The sequence below is a fragment of the Gallus gallus genome, chromosome 1, assembly GCF_016699485.2.
Source record: "Gallus gallus isolate bGalGal1 chromosome 1, bGalGal1.mat.broiler.GRCg7b, whole genome shotgun sequence".
Taxonomy (NCBI): domain Eukaryota; kingdom Metazoa; phylum Chordata; class Aves; order Galliformes; family Phasianidae; genus Gallus; species Gallus gallus.
Window position 1 is genome coordinate 187,771,091 of NC_052532.1, and position 26,425 is coordinate 187,797,515.

Consider the following 26,425-nt stretch of genomic DNA (forward strand, 5'->3'; position numbering starts at 1 on the left):
TGAAAATAATGGTACCAAAAAGAAAGCCAACGAGTCAGGGCTCTGTGATATCCAATCTCCCCATTTTTTCTAGTCCCAAAAATGTAGTGGAAAGAAGTTCAGTGAGGGGAACGTCTGTCCAACTTCTATAACAGTCTCTTTGGCTACTTTCCTCCTCAGCATGTAGACACAGAGGACAAGCAGATAATTAGTTAGTTGCACAGGTCGCAGTGACATTTTCCAGACATGGAGACATTTTTAGCACTGCATTCCCAGCTAGATTGGCATCATTTGGGAGATGCTGGCAGTGCTAAAAAGAACAGATGGGATGAGAGAGTGGTGGGATATACAAAGTGGGATAAAGGAAAGGAGAGAAGAACATCAAAAGCAATTGGGAATTTTATTCAGAGAACGGAAATTAGGAGGACCTAACCTAGGATCTAGTGGAGATGATAAACCATAAATCCTCACTAGCATGTAGAGGAGAAGGGAGAGGGAAAGGAAGGGAAGTTACTGTGTGGAGTACATGGGTTATCATCTATTTATCTACAGGGAATGGAAGAAGAAACAAATACATTGTCCTTTCCTAGGAATTGTGCAAAGAAATATCTTTTTATCTAAATCAATTCCCTCCTTATCTTATTTGCAGGATGAAAGCACTCAGAGCTTGAACTTGACTGTCACAAAAATTTTGGAAGAGTGAGCAAATTGAGCAGAACGGACTCTCCTTCTTGCACTGAATCATAGAATGGCATGAACTGGAAGAGACCTGAAAGATCATTCTGTTCCAACCCCCTGCTGTGGGCAGAGTTTTCCTCCACTGGATCAGACTGCCCAGGGCGCCATCCAACCTGGCCTTGAGCACCTCTAGTGATGGGGTATCCACAGATTTTCTGGGCTGTCTGTGCCAGTGCCTCGCCACCAATGAGTAAATAACTTCCTCATAATACCTACTATAAATGTTTCCTTTTTCAGTTTAAAACAGTTTCCTGTTGGCCTATCCCTGTCACACCATGTAAAAAGTTGGTCTCCTTCCAGTTTGTAACTCCCTTTAAGTACTGGAAGACTGTAATGAGGTGTCCTTGGAGCCTTCTCTTCTCCATGCTGAACAGGCCCAGCTCTCTTCTTTGTAGGACAGGTGCTCCAGCTCTCTGATTTAAAAACGGTATCTTTAATTCTTAGTTTCATCTTTCCCAGATTGCATATTTCCCAACCCACTTGAACCACTGTGGCTTGTGGATCAACTAAATTCCATTCACTTTATACATCTTGGTGGCTTACTGAAGGGTAGTTTGCATGTGCAACATGTAAGAATCTCCAGTAATGGCAGGGAATGAGGGTGACAGCTCTTACCTAGAAGGGTCATGGGCAATCAGGATTTAGGAAATAGAAATTTTAAATATGGAAATGGACTAACTGGCATGGAAATCAATCTTGTGATAACCTTAATGCCCTTCACATGTCTTCAGTGGCAAGCAAAAGTAACTTGGAATAAGTGGCTTTTCTTTAAAGGCTTTAGAATGAACTATATGTAGATTGCAGCAAAGACTATTTCTATCTGTAACGCTGCTCCCTTCTATTGAAGAAATCAAAGTGCCCAAATTGCATGTCTAAAGAGGTTAAGGAATAAAAAGGGATAGAAAAATAATATGAATTTTGAAAGAGGCCCTATCTCATGTTCAAAACCCAAAGAGACTCCATCTCTCTGTACTGCATTTCCAGAGTAGAAATTATTTTTAAGCGGGATTTTTGTAATGGTAAATATTTAAGATTTTAGAACTGCTAGATTATGGTGATCAATAGTCAATGCAAAAATTATTTTTTGTCATTAATGAACAGTATTTTAATGTTGCAAAATAATTTTATTCAGATGTATTTAGGCTAAAAGAAGGCTCAGTGTTCATTTAAATAACTGATCTAAGGTCATGATAAATTCTCTATCACTTAAACTCTTTGGTTCAGTCGGAGTTTAATACCTTTGAGTCCCAGTGCTGCTACTGTAAAGTGCTAGCATATGGTAACAAATAATAAAGACACCCACCAGGTATGTTGATGCTTTGGTAGTTTAAATTTTCAGTCTGACGAAATACACTTTGCTTTCGTAAAGAATTTTAGTGTGGTAAGGTGCTTTTACAGAGAAAATTAAAGCCATCTGTAAAAGACATGGATATATCACTTCAATTTGATTGTGTATAAATAGACCTGATTATTTTCCTTATTCTGCTCCATACGTACTAGGTTATACAAAATGAAATGAAATGAGCCATAGAAGAAAATTAATCTGAAAAAAAACTTGGTTTAAAAGGAGTGCTGGGGGGAATGAGATTGATTTGAGGATGATTGTTAAAAGGGCACCAATATATATTTCTGGATTCATATTATTCTATGAATAATATATGCAATGGGATTATAGCTAATGAAAGGATGAGTCAAGAAATAAATGGGTTTATTTTGCCAGTGGGAAATATCAAGCGGAGTATAAGCAGTACTGCTGTATGTAGGCTGCATAACTTCATTTTGTTTTAGCTAATGTTGTGTGCTCTGAAAAAAAAAAAAAAAAAAAAAAAGATACTGCTCACAACAAGGAAATCTTAAAGCCTGGGAAAAAAAAAGTAAAGTAATACAACAAGAATTGGTATATTCTTCATGATTTTGAAGAGCCATTTCCAGTCAGTGTGCCTTCACAGTCATGCACAGAGCTATGTTTGATTGCAGCGTAGGAAGACAAACCAGACCTATCTGGTTATCTGGTTAGATATCTGCTATTAGTTATTTCTTTGTATTGTACCACCACAGAGAAGTGACACACAGTGTAAACCTAACTGGATGTTTGGCAAGCTTTTCTACAAGAGGTTCAAGTCATGTGCTTTACCTTGCAATCAAGGACAGCTGGAGAGAGGGAAAGGAGGAAGAAGAGGGTTCAGTACCTCCACACGCGTTCCATGCCACCATAAACGTGTATCCCTAGCGGAAGGACAGTGCTGCCCTTATATTGAAGGTTCATAGTCAGTCTGTGTCTCAAGATACATTCTTGCTTTCTCCTATTTTCTTGTCCTCAGCTTCCTCATATGTGATTGTGCAACCTTGTCATAACTAGGATTAAGGAACTGATTTGGTTTAAATACTAACTTCTCATTTGTTTGCATTTATTTTGGGTTAGATGAGGTGAGATAAAATCCTGCACCTGATGCCTTGTGCTTTTACTTGATGGTCAGTACAACAGAGGAACAGAGGTGAACACATCCAGGTAGCATTGAGAGGTTAGCTATGGTGGTTATAAACCAGTTATGCTGCTTTAGAGCAACTGTGGAGCTGTGCCCTTTTTTTTTCATTAGCCTGATACATCCATGCACCTCTGCTAAGGTGTATGGATGAATACTAACTGTTCAGCTGTTACATAGCAACTTGGCAAGCCACTAATAACTTCATCACATTCAAATATATACCCATGTCACTGGTTACACAAAACTTGAAACAGAATCTTTCATTCCTGATTTATGTTTGCAAGACTGAGACAAGGTCAGGCTCACTACAGTAGAAGGAAGGCAGAATGTTGTTACTTAGAGCTCGTCTATACAATTCATTTCACAATCATGAGATCTGACATTCTGTAAAAGAAATCCAGCAAGTAACACATATTACCATTTGGAAAGAAAGGGAAAAGGAAACAAATTGAGAGAAGCTGAAATGCCAGTACAAGGACTGTGATTACACAGTAGTCATCACTTTAAAAGTTGGCGCTATCCACCTGATAATATAAAGTCACTTCAGGTAATTCCCATCCCAAGCATTTAGGTGAAACATTGGTACTCTGGTACTGGAAGAGCTGCTAATGCAGAGGTTGTAAAGTCAAGGCACTGTCCTCTTTGCCAATGTATGCAGTTATATTGCAGTGTCATTTTTTCTTTTAAGTTGGCTGAAGACAGTACAGGGACTCTCAGGCTGGCTGTAAACAAATTGAACCTGTCATAATGCAAGTGTCTGATTAAAAATTAACTTGCTGCCTTCAATTATTGTAAGAAACCCAGCGAATGCCTCAAGAGCTCTGACATCTCATATTGAGCCATTGCTGAGGACTGTCCTGGGTTTCAGTGCTTTCCCTTGTGGTACCACTGCCAAATTATCTCTAGATCAGTTTCCAGACTACCTAGTGGAGAGAACCATGTATGCATGTATGTGTTTTTTTGGGTCAATTAAAAAGAGCGTGACCAGCAGGTTGAGGGAAATGGTCCTCCCCCTCTACTCTGCTCTGGTGAGGTCACATGTGGACTACAGAGTCCAGTTCTGAGCTCCCCAGTTCAAAAAAGACAGGGATCTCCTAGCAGTCCAGCAGAGGGCCACAAAGACAACAAAGGGCCTGGAGCATCTCTCATATGAGGAAAGGCTGAGTAACCTGGGTCTGTTCTGCCTAGGGAAGAGAAGAACCAGAGACAGGTTGTGTGTCTACAACCAGTAACTAGGGAATTCAGATTCTATATATGCATATATATATGGCTATATTTTTCATTAATAGGCTTTCATCCTGATTGTGCATAGAGAACAAGAGGATGAAGTTGTTCATACTGTGTTGGCTTTTGTGAATGCTGTATTTTCTTTGTTGATGTGTCTGGTCACACATATATGCATATGTAGGTATACATATATATGTACGTACTGTGTGTATATGAGCCTATCAGCAACATATATTCAGTCTCAATACAGTTTGGACCTGAGAAAATGGAGCTATGGTAGTCTTAACACTACTGGGCTAGCAGATTTAACAGCCTCCCATTTTAAACACAGAACTTACACAAAACAGATGAAAGAGGATGTTTTAGCCTAATGGAGCTGTTCCTTCATGCAAAGCTGTGCTTCTGAATTTTATATTGAAACACATATTCTCATTTAGATCAATCATATGACTCTGAAATATGAATATTCATTTTCAGTGAAGATCTGTCCTGGTTTGTTGTTTCCCTTTATTCCACCTTCTAACCAAAAGGGTTTTTTAGTTCTCATGGACAACAGTGGACCAGGCCACCTGCAACACTGAGTAGCAATGTGCAGGTGACACAAAGCCCCCTACTTATCCAGCTAAAGTGCAGGCTGCCTCCCCAGAGACCATTCTCTGGCTGAGCCAAGGCAATGTGCACCAGGCTGACACCTTCCCACTTGTTATGAAGTACTACCAGGGCTGGGGGAGCTGTGTGGTGCCTGAGGATCTTGGCATAGCTCTGCTTCACCATCCCACTACAAGAATCTGTACTTTCTTCCACTTTCTTTGCTCTCATTTATGGCACTGCACAACCTGGGTACTTGGATAGTGTAAGACTGAGGAAACAAGAGAGAAAGAGACAGTAAAGGTATAATCCAACATGATCATCCCCATTTGCAGGACAATCAACACCACTTTCTTTGCCCATGTCCCACTTTATGAAAAAAAATCAAGGTTGTTGTATTGCTGGGCATATGTGATATTTTAATATTCCATCTACTAATGTGATTGAGAGCAGCTTTCCCCTTATCTTTATAATGCCCTCAACACCTCTATGGGATTAGGGGAGTACAAAGGATCTGCCTCAGGGCTACACAGCTTCCATTCCCTGCTCCTGTAATTAGGCAGTGCTCCAAGAGTTCCTCTTCTAGAAGAGAAATGCAGAAGCTTCTCCAAAGTTTATCGTGAGAAAAAGCTGCTCAGGGACCTGAGTCCAAAAGAGGCTTGAGACAAAACAGTCCTGAGCAGAGCTGGCTGCTGGCAGTGTAGGAGTAAGTGCTGCTCCTCTCTGAGAGCTGCTTGAGGCTTCAACTCCATTGCATTTAAGCCTTGAAGTGCAGCTCTCAAACAACAAAGCCTAACCTGTTGGCAACCCATTTTGCCACTCAATGAATCTCACTGACTGATTCTTGTTTTCTCTCTTTGTAGAAAATGCTGTAGGCTGAACCAACAACTGCTGAGCCCAGTTTATGTTTGCTGGGTTGCTGATGGATTACAACATAAAGAGCTTTATTCCTACTGGAGAAAGAGATAATGGATAATCTGAGCATGACACATCGCTTATGAGAATAAAAGCAGGAGCTGGGTGTTGGAATTTGAGTAGGAATCTGTGCAGAGGAATATGAATGCGAATATTGTCTAGTGTAGGACTAGGTAGTGCCTCATTGTAACTTGGTTATTGATAGAGCAAACTAACTCCTACAGAAACTTGCTCTGCTGGATAGAATAGTGAGTTTAGGTTGGACATAGGTGGGCTCAGATTTGGTAAAAAAAAAAGATCTAAACTCTTACCCCTTCTCTTAGTCAAGCCAGTCTCCTAATACCAGTGAAAGTCAGCAGTGCCTCTACCTATTTGCAGGAGAGAAATTCTTGTTCCTTTAAAAATAGTGGTGTTCTTTCACCCCTTGCTGTCAATCCATGTTAATTTTTGGTTAAAATTAATATATTTCTAATTCATGTTTGGGTCTCCAATGTTGCTCAGCACTGTTAAAAACAAGAGATAAATGAGAGGTGATGGTGTGTCCCTTGCCCATTGTACTCAGCACTGGTAAGTCTGCACCTTGAGTACTGTATTCAGCTTTGGGTCCCTCACTGCAAGAAAGACATTGAGGCCTTGGAGCATGTCCAGAGAAGGGCAACGAAGCTGCAAGGGCTCTGGAGCACAGATTTTATGGGGAGCAGCTGAGGAAACTGGGATTGTTCAGTCTGGAGAAGAGGACGCTCAGGGGAGACCTTATTGCTTCCTACAGCTCCCTGAAAGGAGGCTGTGGTGAGGTGGGTGTCGACCTCTTCTCACAGGTAACAGTGATAGGATGAAAGCGAATGGCTTCAAGTTGTGCCAGGGGAGATTCAAGTTGGATATTAGGAAAAAATTATGCTCCAAATGAGTGGTTATGTGCTGGAACAGGCTGCCCAGAGAGGTAGGGGAGTCACTGACCCTGGAGGTGTTCAAGAAACATTTAGATGTTGTACTGGGAGACATGGTTTAGAGGGAAATATGGGTGGTAGGGGAATGGTTAGACTGGATGATCTTGGAGGTCTTTTCCAACCTTGGTGATTCTACGAAAAAAAAGGAAATGGAAGTGCAATTGTATGTTGCATGGGGAAAGAAAAAAGATAATATTTTCTGGAATACGTTTCCTGCCCTATCTTTCTTAGGCTCATCATTGCTACTGTTTGCAGCTAACAGAAAAACATCTCTTGAAGTAAAAGATAGTACAAATGCCAGCTGCTCTAAAGTTTAATAACTAGTTTCCCCTGAAGAGAAAGATAACAAGCAGATTAAAATGGACTGCTGTGGCAGTGGCTGGATTGACTGTAAGCCACTCCTGTGCTCTGTAATTCATTTCTTTTGAGACTGAGAGATTGTCATTATTGAGGTTCACAAGGGCATGTAATATATAAATCACATCTACGGCAGCAAAGTGATAATTTCTTTTGATGAATAGAAGGTAGCTACACGTGGGTGAGAAAAGTACCATGTTATCCTGTGATTTTTTACAATTTGAACAATTATGGCTGCTATTATTGCCAAAGTGCTGCAGGAAGGAAATTCAGTGCTATGTTAGCTGTCTGCATCAGAGTTTGTCTTGATCACTGTGACACAGAGAGAGCTTTTTCATCCTCTAGTGTTACAAGAATAGGTGAAGACGAAGACCAACCAGGTGGTTCTTGCCAAGTTTCAGGGTGTAGTAACCTTTACTTTCAAAAGCCACTAATAGCTTGCATAATATATGGCGTATAAAAGTGATCAATTCTAGAACTGCATTGGCTGAACAGAAATCTTGCAGTAAAAATGATAGGAGACATGCATTTTAAATTGAACTACTTGAACAGAACCTCCTGGATTACTGATTTTTAAGAGCAGTGTGGGTCATTAGAAACATCCAATCTGAATCATGACTCAGCAAGTGAGATCTCCAACTACTATTTTTCACTTATAATCCAAAGATACCTGCTCTACCCTCCTCTCACTGTTCCCCAAAGCAAGCTAGATCAGCAGCACTATAGATTTTATATACATTTAGTCAATACCAAGAGCTTTTATCTACAGAGCCTGTTCCTTGTTCCTATCTTTCCCTGCCTCTAATTCTATAGCGTCTGCTTGTGGATTTCCAGAGGACTTAAAAATGTCCTCTGGAACTCCAAGCAGCAACCTCAAGTGTATTATATGTAGACTCAATCCTTGTCTGTCCAATGAGCAAAGCAGATTAGATGTGGTGTAACTCTCCAGAGTTGTTCCTGGGTCCCTTTGGGTGTTTTGCATTTGAGTAACAGGAACTGCACAATTTCCTTACCAAACTGACAACAGAGTACAGGTTCAGTATCTTGGTATATGATTTGCCTTTCAGCCCAGACACAGTGATATCAAAGGAGAGATACTGGGGATCAGTGTTTCTCAGCAACACCCCAACCTTCCCACTTACACTCTGTTTTCCGTGGATATATTTATATGGTATTTTGCAGTAGATGTGAACTCACTCTGCCCACATACTGAGCCCACTTTGAGTGAGTCAGCTCCATCAAACAAGCTGAGTAGCTCTGGTTAAGTGGTACTAAGCCTCAGAGTTTAGAGGGGAGGTTTAATAGCTCCAGTGCTATGCCAGCTCAGGGCAGCTATGTGGCTTGTGGCAACAGAGGGACCCTATCTCCTGCAGATTTGCAGATGTCCCCAAGGGGAGGAAGAATTAAGACAACTCCTTTCCTGCTATCATTTCTAAAATCTTTGCTTGAGTGCCCCACCCTCTCAGTACTGATCTGCTCTGTATCTCATCCCTGTCATGGGAATCTGTGTGTGCCAAGAAAAGGAGAGGCCAAGGTCATAGAATCATGGAAACATTGAGATTGGAAAAGACCTCTAAGAACATTTAGTCTAACCACTGAAAAAGTGTAAAAAAGATTAATGGGCAGCACTTTTCTTCCTTTGATCCCTCACCTTGTTAAACTCAGATGTTTTTTTGTGAAGTGGTGGCTTCCAGCACAGAAGCTGCTGGCAAGGAAGGGAATTCATTACCCATCTAAGGGCATTCTGATGAGGTCTCCACACAGCAGGATCTGTGTAATACATGCAAGGCAGGTATGAGAGCCCTGACAGGCAGCTACCACCCAAGGTATATCACAGAAATGCAGTTAATTCCCCTGAGAGCTTTGATGATTGGGAGGTAACTTTGTCACCCTCTTCTTTCCCCATCTTGCATGCATTCAGCTCATTTATATGCTGCTGCTGAAACCACACAGCCCCAAGCTGCTCTAGTTCAAGATGCTTCTGGACAGTGCTCTCAGACATAGGGTTTAAATTTTGAGTGTTCTGGGTGGAGCCAGGAGTTGGACTCGATGATCCCTGGGGATCCCTTCCAACTTGGGGTATTCTATGATTCAGTGATTCTTATCCCTGAGGGTAACAGTAGCCCAGTGATGCTTGCGCTTTCCCTGAATGGAAGGACTGTACCACATTTATCCTTCATGTCAGGGGCAATTGCAGAGAACACTTCACTTCATCCGCTGCCTATACAGAGACACTTGGAAGATAAGTGCTGGGCGTAGATGGCTTCCCATCCTGAGCTGACAATGATGCAGAAGGGCTTTGCGAGGAGGTGTATTGCCAATGGCAGCCTCTTTACTTCCCTTTGTCTATTAGTTTTCACACAGCTCCGTACCATAGTTCATTCAGTTCCAGAAAAAATGCAACTTTTACCCTATGCCAACTTTTTTTTCCCCATAAACATACCTTAGAAAGCAATGAGTTTTGATGTACTGATATCAAAATAGAAAATTAGTCATACGTTTCACATTTATGCAATGACTTCTCCATTTTTAAAGGGGATACTGCTTCCTTGGCTTTATACTTTGCTCGTGTTGTCTCCCACAGGAGACACTTCAGGATAAGGAATAACTCTTATTCCATGTGTTATGTCTGGAAACCTAGTTTTGCCTTATAGGAATTTCTAATGATTCTTTTTGAATGATTTCACTCAAAATGCTCCAAACTCTCAAAGCAAATAGTTTTTAAGAGCTAAAAAAATCTTGTTTCCTGTCAACATTTCAAAACAAGAGAAGAACTTGGGTTTTCTCATTCTGTTTTTTTTTTTTTTGTTGTTTGTTTTGTTTCCAAAACCTGAGGTGACATTTAAGAGAAAATGAAAATGTTGTTTCTAAAACAGTTAAAATAAGAGGCTTTTATTTTGACATATCCTGGTAGTTAAAAGCACATTCTCTCTTGTTAAAGTATTTTCCAACAAAATCACTTCTGACATAATATTAACTTTTTGAGGGGAATTAAGGCAGAACTGACATGAAGGTGAGTATATTGAGTACCCCAGTGGGGTATTGCTGGCATGCAAGTCATGATGTGTAGATTTTGGTTACTAATATACTTTTGAACAGATTGCTTCAGATGTGCTTGTCAATTTGTCACTTCACCGATAATCAGTGTGATAAGGAACATTTTATTGTTAGATCCTGACATGAACCAGAGCCTGGCATTTCATAATGCTCCCAGCTCTCCATCCTGCAGAGGAGTCTGTGGCAGCTGATGTTGCTGAACAGCATGGGGACACTTGCCTTGGACAGGTAGAATTAGTGGCGTTTTCACAGAGCTCTGAAACTGATGTGTGGCAGTTACTCCTGTTTGGAAGCATGCATGCATACAAATAAGTTAAAGTCTCTCCATTCCCTCTGTGACCTTATACTTGATTTGCATTGCTTTTGGCAGAGTGCACCTGTCCACAAATACCCAATCAAAGAGCTGAAATTTTGTCTCTTTATATGCAATTATTTTGCCCTGTGAGGTAGCAAGCAGTAGTCACAACTGAACCAACAAGATCAACGCAGAAATGCCCAGCTGTCTCTTGTCATTGCCATCTCACAGAACTGTAAATGAAGCAATTGCTCATGTTGGTTATATACCTGAGAAGCATAGTCAGAGGCTAAGTATATGCCAGGCACAGCACAGACTAGAGCAATTAGACAGTCCCTTAATGACATAGCTTATAATTTACACATGGGACAAGGGACAACAGATGGATACAGACAGATGCAAAAAGAACTAAGCAACTATGCAGTGGTACCACAATGATTCACCAGTGAAATTGTGGAGGTTTCAGCTTACTGATGTTTTAGCTTTTCTGCCACTGTCACAGTGAAGGGAAGAGCAATGACTGAAGCCGTGGATGCATAGGGTGAACAGTTCCCAGTGAGGAGACTAAACTGTGGAGAAGCAGGAGACTAAATGTCTACACTATACTGTGTGTCTCTAGAAAATCAGTTCTAAATTGCTCATGCTATAATTAGTGCCTTTGAAAGTCATCCATATTATTGTGATGAACCTTGCCCAGTATTATGAAACTAAGAAATGAGATGAGAAGTGGAGCCCTACTGTGTTAATAGCTGTAAGAATATAAAGCAGTATGGAGATCTTCAGTTGCAACTTATTTTTCCCCTTGATATTTAGGGTTTCTTAGCTTTTTGCAAGGGGTATTATTGGGGTAGGTTATGGAATTCAAGGACTGGATAAGTATGAAAGTACAGAAGTACAGAAATGAGAAGAAGCTAAAAACATTAAAAGGACAGTGTGTGCGGGGAGAGCAGATGAAGATACTGAGGGGTTGTAGGGATGGAGGGGATGAAAGAGTCATCACAGAGGAAAGAATGCCTTTTCAGAGCACAGAAAACACCCTTGTGAGCTCAAGTGTGACTGTGGGCCCTTGCTTTCACTGACTGTGCAGCTGCTCCTTGCAGCTTGAGTGGGCTGACTCCTCCCTTGTTATTCCCTCGTGCTGACTGTAGAGCGTATCTGAATGGCAAAGAGATTTGCAATTAGGAGAAATGCTTCACACAGCTAAAAAAATCTCATTTTTTGCTGAATATATAGTTTATTTGTATCTTGTTTTTTTTTCATTTTTTTCTACTTTTCTCTGTTCCTTTTTCTTTCTTTCTTTCTTTCTTTCTTTCTTTCTTTCTTTCTTTCTTTCTTTCTTTCTTTCTTTCTTTCTTTCTTTCTTTCTTTCTTTCTTTCTTTCTTTCTTTCTTTCTTTCTTTCTTTCTTTCTTTCTCCTTCCTTCCTTCCTTCCTTCCTTCCTTCCTTCCTTCCTTCCTTCCTTCCTTCCTTCCTTCCTTCCTTCCTTCCTTCCTTCCTTCCTTCCTTCCTTCCTTCCTTCCTTCCTTCCTTCCTTCCTTCCTTCCTTCCTTCCTTCCTTCCTTCTTTCTTTGAACTGATTCAACTAACAATTAATAATTAATAATTTTCACAGTGGTCACCTATTTTTACTAAACCTTGGGGTTTAATCTTTCCCAGCAAATAAGAAGGTGAGGAGTCTGATTTATCATTACTAAGAAAGCTGTTGCCTGAATACATTCATACTTCTTCAGTGCTGAAAGAGAATTACATAAAAAGAAGAGCATTTATAAGCCAACAATTTGCTTTCTGCCTCAGAAAGGTGTTTTCCACACCTCTGCTCCCTCCATCCTTCCCTCCTTTCAGGCACCAGACCTGGATAGGAAGGGATGAGGGCAGCAGATGGGAACTGGCTGTTGCTCAGTTTGGAAAGCAGCTCCTGACATTTGGCTCACACCTGTCAGCAGACTCCGTATACACTTGTTTATCCTCCTCTGTACCATATGTTTCCATGGAAAAGCAGTCCCAATGATCTATTGCCTTACTTCTATCACTCCTATTATGGTCATAACTGAGCATTTCACAGTCGTTAATGCATTTACCCTGACAGCATCCCTGTTGCGTAGGCATTTAGTATCACCCACTTTACAGATGGGTTAGCTGAAGCTCAGATCAACAGCTCCTCAAAAGTCTTTGGGTATCTGTTGTTGAAATCAATGGGAAGAAAACGCATCTCCAGGAGAAGTGAGCTTGGGAAAGCAAACTACATGCTCAGTTTCACTCAAGCAACTTGCAGTGATGTGAGGAATCCCTCTTCTGGGTCCTAAACAGATGCTCAAAGCTCTAGGCCATTTTGGGTTTTTTTAACGCAGAGTTGTTTTGTAAGATCCAGCAGAGCTGTGGTTGCTGTCTCTAGTCTTTCTTCACCCTTTGCCAGTAACCTCCTGTCTTACAACCCTCCACATCCTCAGCAAGTTCTGGAGGAGCTATTGTCTTCTGCAGGTTTAGTGTAAATATTAGATAGTTAAAAGATCACTTCTGCTCCTGTATGCCATTTCTCCAATTTCCTCTGTGCTTTGTATTCTTCACTGCCTCTCAAGACTTCTTTGCAGTCTTTCATAATCATTGTCTATGTAGGAGAGGAACAGAATTCTTTTAAATGTACTGTACGTACCTATCAGTCACCTACTTATTAATTATAACTAAAAGCATGATTAATCTGTCATGGATAAGGCTGCTAAGTAACCCTAATCATGCTAATTCATTTCTGTCACTTACACAAAGGCAGCATTATCATCAGTTTTCATATCTGTGTGTACTGAAACCCATATACACAGCAGCTGCAGAGCACTGGTGGAGTTCTTTCTGCCACAGATAGGATGAGGTTACGTCATGGATTTCTGCATTGCCCCCACAGTGCCTGTGCACTGATTTATTTCCTTGGCACCAGTAGGATTTAACAATGTTATCTTGCAAATAATTTTTCTGTCTAAAATGGATGACAATTGTGGTTATGAAAAGTATTTCCAGGGGCTTATAATGACTATAACTGAAGTTCCTCTGTGGGAGGGGTCAGCATGAAGGCCAAGATGCTACTTAAGCTCTGCACTGCGTGGGAGCTAAAAGATGCGTAGGTCTTATACAAGTGTGAACGTCTAAGGAAAACAATGACTTTTGATATTGCAGAGCATAATGTGTTCCCTTCCGTGTTCCCTTTCTCTGAATGTTCAACTGAGCCGTTTTTAAAAGCCTAGACACTGGAAAGTTAATTTCCAGGTGCCAAACCTGAAATTTCTAACCGCACCTGTATTAGTATGAACTGCCTAGAACTAAAAAAGTTCACTGCAAGATGATGTCTTGAGAACATAATCTGCATCCCTCTTGTGCTACATGCCTTGGAAACCTGGATAAAGAAACCGTTTTGGTTTTCAGTTGAATATCTGCCTAGCATCCTGCAGGCAGGGGCTCAGTCAGAAGAGTTCTGAGCACACGTGTTTATGAAAGACTCACAGAAGTTTGTCTCGAGTCATCATTATTCTAAGTACTACCGTTGCCAAGTCATGGTCAGTGCACAGTGGGAGGGTAAAAGAAGGTTGGAAAGACAAATCAAGTAACATGCAACCTTATGATGTAGCTAGTTGATGGAGTGATTTAGTAAATGCAGGATGAGTTAAAAAGGAAGGGTTGGAACAAGCCAATCTTCCACACATATAAGAATCTTCTCCTGGAAGAATGTCTCCAAGTTTTGAAGAAAAGTAATGCTGCTAGTTAAAAAATGAAATAAATTGAAGTACTTTTCTAGGGCTAGATTTTGGACTAATGTCAGTCTGTCTTCCTTTTGTTTTCTGCAATTGAATTATGTCTTTTAAATGAGGGTTTTACTGCTTCCCTCATAGGTCTGCAGACAGGACAGATATAAAGGGGTCTGAAGAGAATATCCTCATTTTATTACTGCTGCTTGAATTTATCTGGGCAGCCACCTGACTTAGAAGAATCTTTTCACATATTTTTAAAGATTTTTTCTTAATGGATTTTGCAGTTTAGATTCCTTTTTCATTGCTTTTTAGTTTTGACAGTTATGTGTAATACAGCACACAGTAAATTGTCTGTAGCCATTCACATACTTTGTAGCAACACACAGAAAATGTTAAGGTCACCATCAAATCTTGATATGTCCTCCTTACCATAGTAATTTCAATCTCTTCTTGCAGAGCTGTGCTCCCTTACCCTCTCTTATTAATAAACATGACATCTCTCTGTTTGCTTCCCTCTCCATCTGCACAGCTGTAGTCTTCTCTTTCAGCAAGAGACAGTCACAATTTTGTTTGTCACACTGAAATACCAATTTGTTATTCTTTATGGATAGCACACTTGGATTTTCCTTATGGAATAGAAATTAAAAGAGCGCTGACATTTAGAATATTAAGGAACTACTCCAACCGATTATAGTCTTGTTAAAATGAGTCATACACTTTCAGTCTAAACCTCTTGACATACACATCCATATATATCAATTATTATGACATCATTGAACGACTATTTTTACCTTGGTAATAAAAACGGATTACATTTGTCAACTTTTCAAATGATACTTAATCCAGTGAACGTAAGGACAGTTTAGGAGAGACATTTGCTCTCAAATAATAGGTAAGACCAATTTTACATGTCTGAAAATGCTGTGCATGTAAAATATCGCAGTTTTGAAGCGTAAGTGAAAACTACACTGTAGAAACACAAAATAAATTAGGTTTACCAAGAAGAATTAAACTCACCTGTCAACAAATGCATGGTGTAGGATGAAGATAGGATCATTCGCAGAGCCTTGTACTTGGGACATTGAGCCATTCATGTAGATGTGAAGGGCATTATGCAAACCACTTTGAGATATGTTTGATATTGCAGTGTGTGGATCAGCAAAGCCTGTATATTCCAGAGAAAATCATATGCTGATACGACAATGCATAGAATTCTTTCACCAGTAACACTGAAGATCAAAGTAACTAATTTCAACTCTTTTACTTTCAGCATTTTAGACAAGAGCTTCAGAAAACATGTAAGGGAGTATTAATAAATTTCAAAGGCATAGCAAAGATGAAATTAGAATAAGCTAAATTAAATCTCCTGCCATGTAGCTAATGCAGCATGTCAGCAAATGTACTGCTTAATTGCTTTATATTTCTACATCCACTGTGTGTGACTGTAAGAAGGAAACCTAATTCCTGCAGGTGTTTATGCATGTATGTTTATTCACATTAAATTTACTCTTTTTTTTTTTTTTTCATTTTTATCTCTATCCTTACACATTTCTAAGGTACAGCAGGCTAGTGTATCTCATTATATATGCAACCATTTAATATCACTTATCTCTATAGAACTCTCTCTTTCATTGGAAGGAGATAATGCAATATAAGCTATTATCTTCACAAAAGGGGTTTGTAAATAATCAGTAAAATATTAATGTGTGTGTATTTGGTAAATAATCAATTGATGATCTTCTTTCACCTTCCCACTTGAGCATGAAAGTCTGTGGACTGCTGTTATTTTGAATCTCTCTTAGAATACAGGCTTTACGAGTAGGTCACACAGAGCAACCCCTGAATTTCTCATCTGGTATGGTAGCCTACCCACACATCAGCTTTGGTGTTGGTAAGCTTTTCTTAGCATTGTAACAAGCAAGCCTCCTTCCTAATTGTAAGGACTCAAAATAAAAGTCAGCTAAACCATGTGGAACTTCTCTGGGTTTCTGCAAGGAGACAAGGGTGGAATACACATATTTCCTAACCTGATGTTAGTCCTACTATTTAACCTGCACTAAAACATCTTCCTGCCATCTCTGATTTGGTTCATGAAGGTGTCTTATTATCACAATTTCTGTATGCCGTAGGATGGGGAAACACAATGTAGGGATATTAAAACATCTTTAAAAATCAATAATCAAATAAAAAGGGCTTTGAACAGCATGCTTATTGTGCTTCTTTTCCATGTTTTCCCAATATTGTCACAGTTTATCAAAGGTGGGAAAAAGAGATCTCTCTGGGAAATGGTTCACACACTATGAACACTTGTTTTATGTACTTATTTGGACCAAAAGCTAGCATTTGAAAGAGGAGCAGCAGTATTCTTTTGAAGTGATTCTCCCAGCAGTCCTTCTGTTTCCTGTAATGACTCACATCACAGGGCAATTTCTGCCTTAGTTTACTAGATTGAAGGAAATTTAACATCAGTGGGTGTTCAGTTAGCAGGACTGAACTAGAGCTAGTTTTCAATAACTCCTTCTTCATCAAAACCCTCACATGTAACGTGGAAGTCAGATTCTCAGTATCAATTGTTTTGCGCCTTTGGTTTTGCTGCTCTTGATTCACAGAAGGTATTGATTGACACATGGACATAGATGTTTTATTACTAAATAACTTTCTGTCAGTTTGGAAACTTGACTATTAGACACCACTGAGAATGATCTGCTGGATGTGCTATTTTCATCTCTTTCTGCTTCTAAATTCCCTTATCACGCTTTGCCTTATCTAATATACTCTTCAAGTGGAATCTTTTGGTGAAAAGCCCTGGATAATTGACATAGAATCATGGAAGCATTTGAGTTGTGAAGGATTCGTAAAGGCCATCTAGTCCAAGACCCTGCCATGAACAGAGACATCTAAGCTTGATCAGGTTCCTCAGAGCCCTGTCCAGTCTGACCTTGAATGCCTCCTGGGATGGGGTATCCACCATATCTCTGGGCAGCACTTTTCAGTACTTCACTATGTACTAAATAAATCTTATATATTACATGAAGGGTCAAATAATAGCTGTGATGCCTAAGAATCAGTATATCATAATAACTGTCTATCTTTTTGATGGCAATATCATGAAAAAGATTTTGAGAAATTCAAAGTAATTCAGAGAAGAAAACATAATCAGGAGAGTTGAAGGAAGTAGAGTTGACTTATGATGTAAAGACTTCAAGGTAGGGCAAATCTGGATTTAGGAGAGAGCAATAATCATGTTAATGCTTACAGATAACTGCAAGTGTCAAGAACATCCAAAGTGGAACAGGATTACTGAAGATGATGCATGGGAACATAAACATGGGCAGAATTTCTCAAAGGGAAAATCTTGCCCACAGGAAGTTGTCTGATAGGGAATGCTATACTACCTAGCTGTCACCTAGCCAAAAAAAAAAAAAAAAAACAGAGAATAAAATATATTTCTATTTCTAAAGGTGCTGTGAAGAATGATGCACATTAACATTTTGGCCAGAATCGACAGGAGTTGATTGCAACAATTTTGACCTTCCGTATAGACAGCCATAGCAGGTGATCGCTGTAGCTAGTTGATATGTCAATACTCCTTACCAGGGAATCTCTGTGAATATTAACTGAAAAAGATACATCTGTATATCATTCTGAAACTACTCTTTTACTTATATTCAGCTGCATTATAATATATTGAAGGTAAGATAGATTTGTGCAGGGTCTAGGCAGAAGGACAGATCTAGTGGTTGGCTACCCTACCCATGGCAGGGGAATGGAGCTTGATCATAGAATCATAGAATGGAATAGGTTGGAAAGGACCTTAAAGATCATCAAGCTCAAGTTGGAACTTGATGATCCTTGTGGTTCCCTCCAACCTAAGCCCAAGGGACCCCAAAGATCATCAAATTTCATCTTGATCTTGATGATCTTTAAGGTTCTTTCCAACCTAAGCTGTTCTATGATTGCATGTTTTATATCAGACATTGGATACTTTTAAACATTTCTTAATGCACTGCAAATACTTTATGTAATAATTTAGAAAAAAATGTACACGCTGGCTCTAGTCAACTTTCATGAAACTTCTGAATTTCAGCAATTTATTGCAACGATTGTATGCTCACAAGTAACTGGGATGCCTTTAATAACCCAAAGATCCTATCTCCCAGTTAACTGGGGTGCATTCAGTCATTCTCAAAGGTGCATCATGAGAAGTTATGGAAAGTTATGAAACATTATGGAAAGTCCATACAAATGTTAAAGCTAACAGGAATAAAACTGTAATTTGATATTAATTCATTTTATATGTCTGGGTATTAACCTTTTCTTTCAGGCTTTCTGAAAGGCATCAGGAAGACCAAGATGAGATGTTATGAAGTGGAGTAGGGTCGATGCAAAAGAATATATGAAAATATGATAGTTTTTTTTAGAATAAAGGACATTTTGCTGAGATAGCTGCAGAAGAATAACCTCTATGGCAAATACAAGGCTACGGATCTACAAGTGGCTGTGAGCTGAAACTGATACCGTTTCCTGTGAATAGGGGAGCTCCTTCCACTTGCTTTGCATCATGGTGTGTGTTCCCATCCTCTCCCATGTACTGAATGCAGCTGTTCTAAGTCCTTCTGTGAACTGAGTTAACTCACTGAACTGACAGAATATTCATGCAGTATCTTATGCAACGATACAGAGTACCAAAAAGTGGTGAGAGTGACTGACTAGAGGACTGAGGAGATTGCACAGAGAATTAGGACTGTTGCTGTGAGCTATTAAATCATCCAGTCAGTATAGAAAGCTGTATCACTCACACATCTTTCTAAATTCTCATTTAATTATGGTGTATTAGAAATAGCCAGTAGGGCATACATCACTGAAGAGACTTGAGGTGTTAACAGTGATTTCAATGAAAGAAGAATCACATTTTTAAGTGATTATAAATGTGGTTCTGCTCCTACTTATAACCTTGTAAATCAGCAACAACGATTCAGTGAAGCTGAAGTAACTTCAGTAGAACCAGGCCAAATTAAATCAGATGAGGATTTAGCCCAAAGTTTATTATAGGAGGAGCTAATCATATCACTCACAATTAAAGTTGCCTAACCCTTTTAAGATGATATATAGGTGGTTCTCATTAAAAATCAGTGGGTCAAGTATATGACTTTTAATACTACTAACTTTAGATTTTACTGTCTAATGACAGAGTCCACAGAAGTTCCAGCACAATCTGTCAAATGTGAAACATTATGTATATCAAGCAGGTAGTGTTTTCCTCAAGTGTTCATTTGCCACTAACTGAAGTACTGTAAGTATATTTAGTGGAGGATATGCAGACCCTGGAGAGCATTAGCAGCCTTCATTGGTACAGAAATGGAGGAACCATTCCGGAAGTCCTTTTTCCTCTGGTTACTTAAGTGGACTGCCTAACATCTGCGGCACTACCGATGTCTGTGAGTTACTTATTGCTGTTTTGTTTTTAAACCGCAAAACTGTTCTTACAAAATATAACCTAGTTTTGTATGACTTTCTAGGCCTGTTACTGGGGCAGCAGGGACGTAAAAGGCCAAATTCTGCTTTGCATATTGCATATCCAAGTGCAGCTGACTGATACACATAGTGCCACTCTAGCCAGGGATGACACTTTCTTTAATAAGGTTTCTACATTTGAGTGAAGCTCAGGTCAGACAAATGCACCTACCATAAAACAGGAAAGAAGATACAGATATAAAAAATTTAAGACCATATCCTTACAGGTCTTTGAAGCTAGTGGTGTTCTTCTGACTTATGGTGGTAGAGATTTTCAGCCACTGGAAACATATTTTCTCGAGCAATGTTATTATTGTAATCTCTCTAGAGTGAAGTAACTGCCAGATCTGCAGAATTTGGCCTAAAGGGCTGTAGCAAGTGAAAGTTTGCGATTATCTAATTTAGTCCATATCACCACCTAGGGTTTTTACTTATAATGATCGTTGTAGAACTTCACTGTGACCTGGGCTGAACAGTCTTTCTGATTATCTGTTCAGGACCCACTGTGACTTGACAGTGCTTTCTCAATGTGCAGCACAAATTTACTCAGAGGTTGAGAATTTGAGTTGGATGAGAGGTGCTGGCTGTAGGCTAAAACTTTTTTAGTTAGAAGTTTTCTGTTGGAAAACTTCATTTTGAGAAACCATTTTTTGTTAGCTATATGGATTGTGGTGAGAATAGTGAGAAAAGTTTTCCAGATGAAAATATCTCATGAGATAGGATCTCATAGGATGTCCTATTAAAATGAAATTACATCTTGAAGTGCTTGATGTTCTGTTACATTATTTCATGACAGAACAGGAGTAACCATACATAATTGTGTCAGACAATGTACTGCTATGACATAATTTGACTTGATACCATGTGTCATGAATTAATTCATCAATAATCAAAGTGATACAGAGTTTTAGAATCTAAAAAATATTATTTTGTCCATTTGTGGAAAACTTAAGAGGTGCTGATTTTCATTTGAAACTGCCATGAGTGCACTCATCTTAAATGTGGAAAAAAGTAGTTTATTGGCTATCGCTAATTCTTAGAACGTGTCACATTAAAGTTGACCAACACAAAGAAGTCCAAATCTTAATGTACAGTCAGCTGATCCTCACCTATTGCTTATAATATCAGCTGATTTTCTGTACTCTTCTTGCATCCAGGATGTGTCTGATGAAGTCAGTAGTGTTTTCCAGTTAGGACCGCTGTTCAACAAATCCTAAGTAAAATATTTGCCTCCAAGGAAACATATGCCACCTGCTTTTAATCTGCTGTTTTTCGATCAAAGTAGAAACTACCCTGTCCCAGAGTGAGAGGATATCCTGAGCACTCAGTTCCACTGGGTTGTTGCTTTAATGAACTATATTGACCTTAGCTGATCATATTTGTTGTGGTTACTCTTAAATGACATCAGTTGTGTCTGCATAGCAGTGTTATCTCTCAGTCAAACATGAATTCAGTGTGGTGCTGATGACTACCTCTTAGATGGGTCAAAACGTGTTTGTTCCAGTTCATGTGGATGCTCAGACATGGAGGGGCATGAAGTTTTGTCTAGAAGTGCACAATAACATGTCTAAGACTGGAATACTCTGGCCTCATCTTGTGTTCAATTATTCTATGTGTTCACTGCTGTTTTCCATTACAGAACTAAAATTGAGAGGTAAATCTCACATGGGTGTAAATCAAGAGCCACTCTGTTAGAATCACTAGCTTGGCTCTGGTCATCTTCTGTAAGCCTGAAGTAACTCCACTAAAGTCAAAGGAATTACTTTGGATTTACTTTGGATCTAGAAGAGATTAGAATTTGACCTTAGATGTATTGGCACAAACCTGGGTAAACCAGTAAAGAAGGATAGAAAAGATTTTCACTTAGAAAAGGGAGTAACTGCTAAGATCTATGAACTGTTAGCAAATATGTGAGAATGGCATCACAGAATGGTACAACCAAAGCAAATTGGCAGTCTCATTTTGGCACCTGTACATAACAAAAAAAAAAAAAAAAAAAAATGAAGCAGATCACTTGTAAGAAAGGAGCTACCAAAATGTATCTTTATTTATTCAATGTGGGGTTGTTTTGAGGTTGTTTTTTTGTCTGTTTGTTTTTGGCAGCAAAGGACTTCCTACTGTCTGTTTCAATCTTAGGCATGTACTCTTGACTTGGTATTGCACTTCATTGTATTTAGTTGAATAAACTGAAATGTTTATGGACCTGAGGTGTAAACTTAAGTGTTGAAATAATTCAGTTGAAAAGTAATCTCAATGGGAAAAAAAAAAAAGTGTCTTAGAATGAGTTAACTCCATACTGAAATAGAAAAATCTCTCAAAGTATTCAGAAGTTTTGTATTATATATCCTACACAACTTTTGCAGACAGAAAGGCATTTGATGGACAAGATCTGTGTAGTATTCTGGAACTCTCAATTTTCTAATTAGTGTTACTTTTCAATTTTAATGCATTTTAAGAGAATGAGGAACACACGTAGAGAAAACCCTGAAGGTGCTGTTGAAGCAGAACCTTAATTAAAAACTAAAATCAATGATCTGAAACAACTTTCATTGTGTAAGCACCAAGAAGGGTAATGATAGTTGTATGGGAAAGGAATGTCCTATTTTTCAGCAATTTTTGGTAATAATTTTCAGGAGACTGAGTTAAAAATGCCTTTCACAAAACAGCAAACTGATTTTAGGACTAGCTAGTTTAATAGACAGTTCAGGCTAAAGGGAGGAGTTATTTCTTCACTCTATTGAACTTCATTTTCTTTCATAACAGCTCCGAAGCACTGTAGATAGAGCTCCTTCAGCTAGGCTATTAGAGTTGTAAAACAATATGGTTAGGGCACTGGGAATTGGACTACAGGAAACAATACTTTCTTAACAGGATTTCCCCTGATAGAGAGAGGATTGTAGTACTGGGTTGTTGCTTTGCTTTTGGTTTCACATCTACAGGATGTCAAAGGACAGGACATTTATTGTCTCAATCTGTCCCCACTGAGTTTTTCTTACCGTAGTGCAACCTCTTAACCTTCCTCCACATAGATCCTAGGACTTGCAAAGGGCCTTCACCATTGCTACAGAATATTGCTCCATCTCTCTTCTTCCCTCTTTGAATTATGTTGGAGGGATCACTCTGAGAAGACTATTATACATGCACATATCGATGGACTGAAAAAAACAGACATGAATTCACTCTGTTCTGGCTATAGGTTAAATGGATGCATCCAGAGGACATGCAACACCATGTCCAGGATAATATATGCTACTTCCATAACTACCTAAGCTTCTGGATCATATCTGGCATGTGTTCATTCTCAAGGACATGTAGTTTTGTCCCAAGTTTGTAGGAGGAATTATCTAAATCGCATTAAATCCATCAGAGCTCATTGATGCCTAACCTAGTGGTGATAAGCTGGAGCTTCACAGTCATAATAGAAATATGAGCATTCTTCAGGTTCTAAAGATTTGTTACATGGGAGAGGAAAGCTCACTTGGAGGAAAATCTGACCTACAAGAGTTTCTTCAGGATTTAGAGACATTGCCACAGTTCAGATTAAAACATGATCTCTTCATGGTGTGTCTGGCTGATGACTCTAGTATATTAATAAAGATCAGCCATGACTGCCATGACATTAATGTGACAAACAGACAACAGAGGAAAAAAATGGTAAATCAATCCCTGATTAATTAATCCCAAAAACCCTGATTCTGGTTTTAGAATTTAAATAACTTCCTGGCTTCCTCTCTGGGAGAGGTATGTGCTTTCTCTGGTCAAGGTACAGTTTAATGAGTAGTTATGACACTGAAATTAAGCCTTTGAAAGTGAAGGGTCCATTTTGATTCTATGGCTCTGCATAACTTCTATATACTGTGCCTTTGGTTTTGTTTACAGTACTAACAACATGATGTTAGACTCATGATTTTGTGTCATTTTTATTTCATTTCTCTTTTCTCTACTTTTCTTTTTTTACTCTTCACATTTATTCACATGTTGTGGGAAAAAAAATGTATAGAACGTTATGCCACCTTTTTCTTTACTGAACTTTACTTGTTTTTTTCTTTTCAAATGTAAAAAACACAACTCTGTCCAGAGCTGGAGTCAATAAATATCTTTATTTTCTTTTGTCTTCAGCATATATATTCTACATTTTTTGACTATTTTTAGGACTGAAACTTTCTTTTTTTTTTTCCCCTGAAAAAGCTTTATGGCATTGCATGCTGTTTCAAGAGTAAAACCAGACAATTAAAAACTTTGCTTTGTTATCCTCACACCAAAATCTATATTGTATTTTTTGGTCCTTGCGTACTTCCTTGCAAGTAAAATCTCTGGGATATCAGTGAAAATATGGCCTATTTGATTCAGCAGATATATAATACAGCAGGGAAGTAATGGTTTTTGATAACTATAATGTGCTAACCTTGTTTACTAGCAATGTAGCAAGATTTGAAAGAGATTGGGTCAATAGATAATTAAGAATAACTATTCTATTTACAAAAGAACCCTCATTTATCAGCAAATTAGGAACCTTTATAATGGATTGGCTAATTAGATAACTGAGATGAATAGGTAAACACTTCAGGAAAAGATGCTGAAGTTAGACTAGATATCAGGAAGAAATACTTTACTGTGAGAGTGATGAGACACTGGAACAGGTTGCCCAGTGAGGCTGTGGATGCCCCCTCTCTGGAAGCATTCAAGGCCAGGATGGATGGGGCTGTGAGAAACCTGGTCTAGAGGGAGGTGTCCCTGCTTATAGCAGAGGGTTGGACCCACGTGATCTTAAAGGTCTTTTCCAACCCAAACCATTCTATGATTCTATGATTAATGTGCAAGGTATAATGTTATCCTTAATCCTCAGATTCTGGGGTGAAGCCTGCTATGAGTTTCTGAATGCATATATACAACCCAAGTGACAGCATCTTCTTTCACCCTTGACATTCATCATGGTGTCTGGAAGACAGACTCAGGATAATCCTGTAGTATGCATGGACATGGTTACAATCCTGTGAAAGTAGGTTATTAGATTATCTGTTTTTATCTGTTTTAATGCAATTATATTTGCGTGCCTGGTACTGACTATTGTTGAGACAATGTCTCGTAATAGATGGATTTAGGGTTTGGTGTAGTCTGCACTTTCTATATTTTTAACATGGTACTTCCTGTATGTTGCTATTCCAGGAGTAAGCATATTATTATTTTATAATTACATATGCTGTAATACAATATATATTTATAATATTTTACATTATAGTATGTTATGTTATATAATTATGAGTTGTGCATAATGAAATTAGCTAAAAATTTCCAAAATTTAAAGGCTCCAATCCCAGAGACAATCAAATTAGCGACAGAAATGTCATAGCAGAATGAAACGTTACCTTCCAAAGTGTTTCGGAAGCTGTAATTGGCCATTTTATCCATGGATCCAGATTCATACTGAGTGAGTGTAAGACAAAATTCGACTTCTGATGAAGATGGGAGTCTTGGGGTCCTTGATTTGTCATTGTTTCCAGGATTTCGAAGTATAGGCCCTTCACTAGTGGCATTGCATAAAGCCTGTTGGCTGTTGTACTCTTCAGATTGAGTGCAGATTACCTGTATAAAATATTTTCTATTAGCAAAGTTGCAGTTTTTTTAAAAAATGAAAACAAACAAAAAGCTACTTTGATTATTATTTGGGGAAGAAGTGAAGGAAATGTGCAGTGTAGTAAGTTTGTTACAAGAATACATATTTATTTTAAAATTTTCTACGTAATATTTTAACATAAGAAGATATTTCATAGAAAACATCACCCTACTGTGGTGCAGATTTTTATAATAATGCACCAGTGACAGTCCATGTGGGCTGATGTGTCACCTTTTTGTGTGCTTGGAAACTCACTAAAGCTAAATTCGGTGTTATCAATCGGTGTGGCAGGATTCAAATGGAGTTAAACCTTCTGCTGCAGTTGCAAAGAGGAGGCTTTTGGCTTCATCAGACTACTGAACAGAGTTGTAATCATGGATTTGTCTCTCTATGCAGTAAGGAGAAAACTGTTGACATGGAACATGAAAACCATTGTAATTTGGTCTGAAAATATCTATCTGTGCTTTGTCAAATTAAATGGACAAATCACTTAGTTTCACTATATCTTGACAATTTCTTCACAAGAATGCTATGGAGATGCACGTCTCAAAATCTGAGGTGTTGTATTCATGGATATTGGAAACGTATTAAATACTGCCATAAACTGTGGATTCAAAAGCAAAGTTCTGTGGCATAACAAGTCATTATTTATTACATAACTGTCAAATGACTGGGAATGGCAACTTCCAGTCCAATTTGAGACTCCTGAACAAGCAAGGTAGATCAATGTAAATTCATGTGGTAGTCAGTTAATTATGAGTCAAATTCCTCCACGTTTGCCATAGGTTAAAGGTGACCACAGAGACTGTCTATGTTACTCAGGTGCTGCTAGCTACCTTTTTAAGCCACAAGAACTTAACCTGAAGACATAGGTCCTCTGATCGCCATGCATCTCTCATTCCCATTATAAAAACGCTCATATGCTAGATCTCATTGCACCCACTGCTTGACCAAAAAAATAATGGGAATAAGGAGGA

At 38.8% G+C, this 26,425-nt stretch overlaps 1 protein-coding gene across 1 annotated transcript in view; it reads right to left on the reverse strand.

Moving 5' to 3' along the window:
• Positions 1–26,425, reverse strand: part of TYR (tyrosinase) — a 57,333-nt gene that overhangs the window by 18,220 nt on the left and 12,688 nt on the right. Inside the window, exons 2-3 of the mRNA NM_204160.2 lie at positions 25,201–25,417; positions 15,338–15,485 (exon numbers count right to left, since the gene is read on the reverse strand). Of these exons, the coding sequence (NP_989491.1) occupies positions 15,338–15,485; positions 25,201–25,417 (365 nt within the window). The remainder of the gene's footprint in view (positions 1–15,337; positions 15,486–25,200; positions 25,418–26,425) is intronic.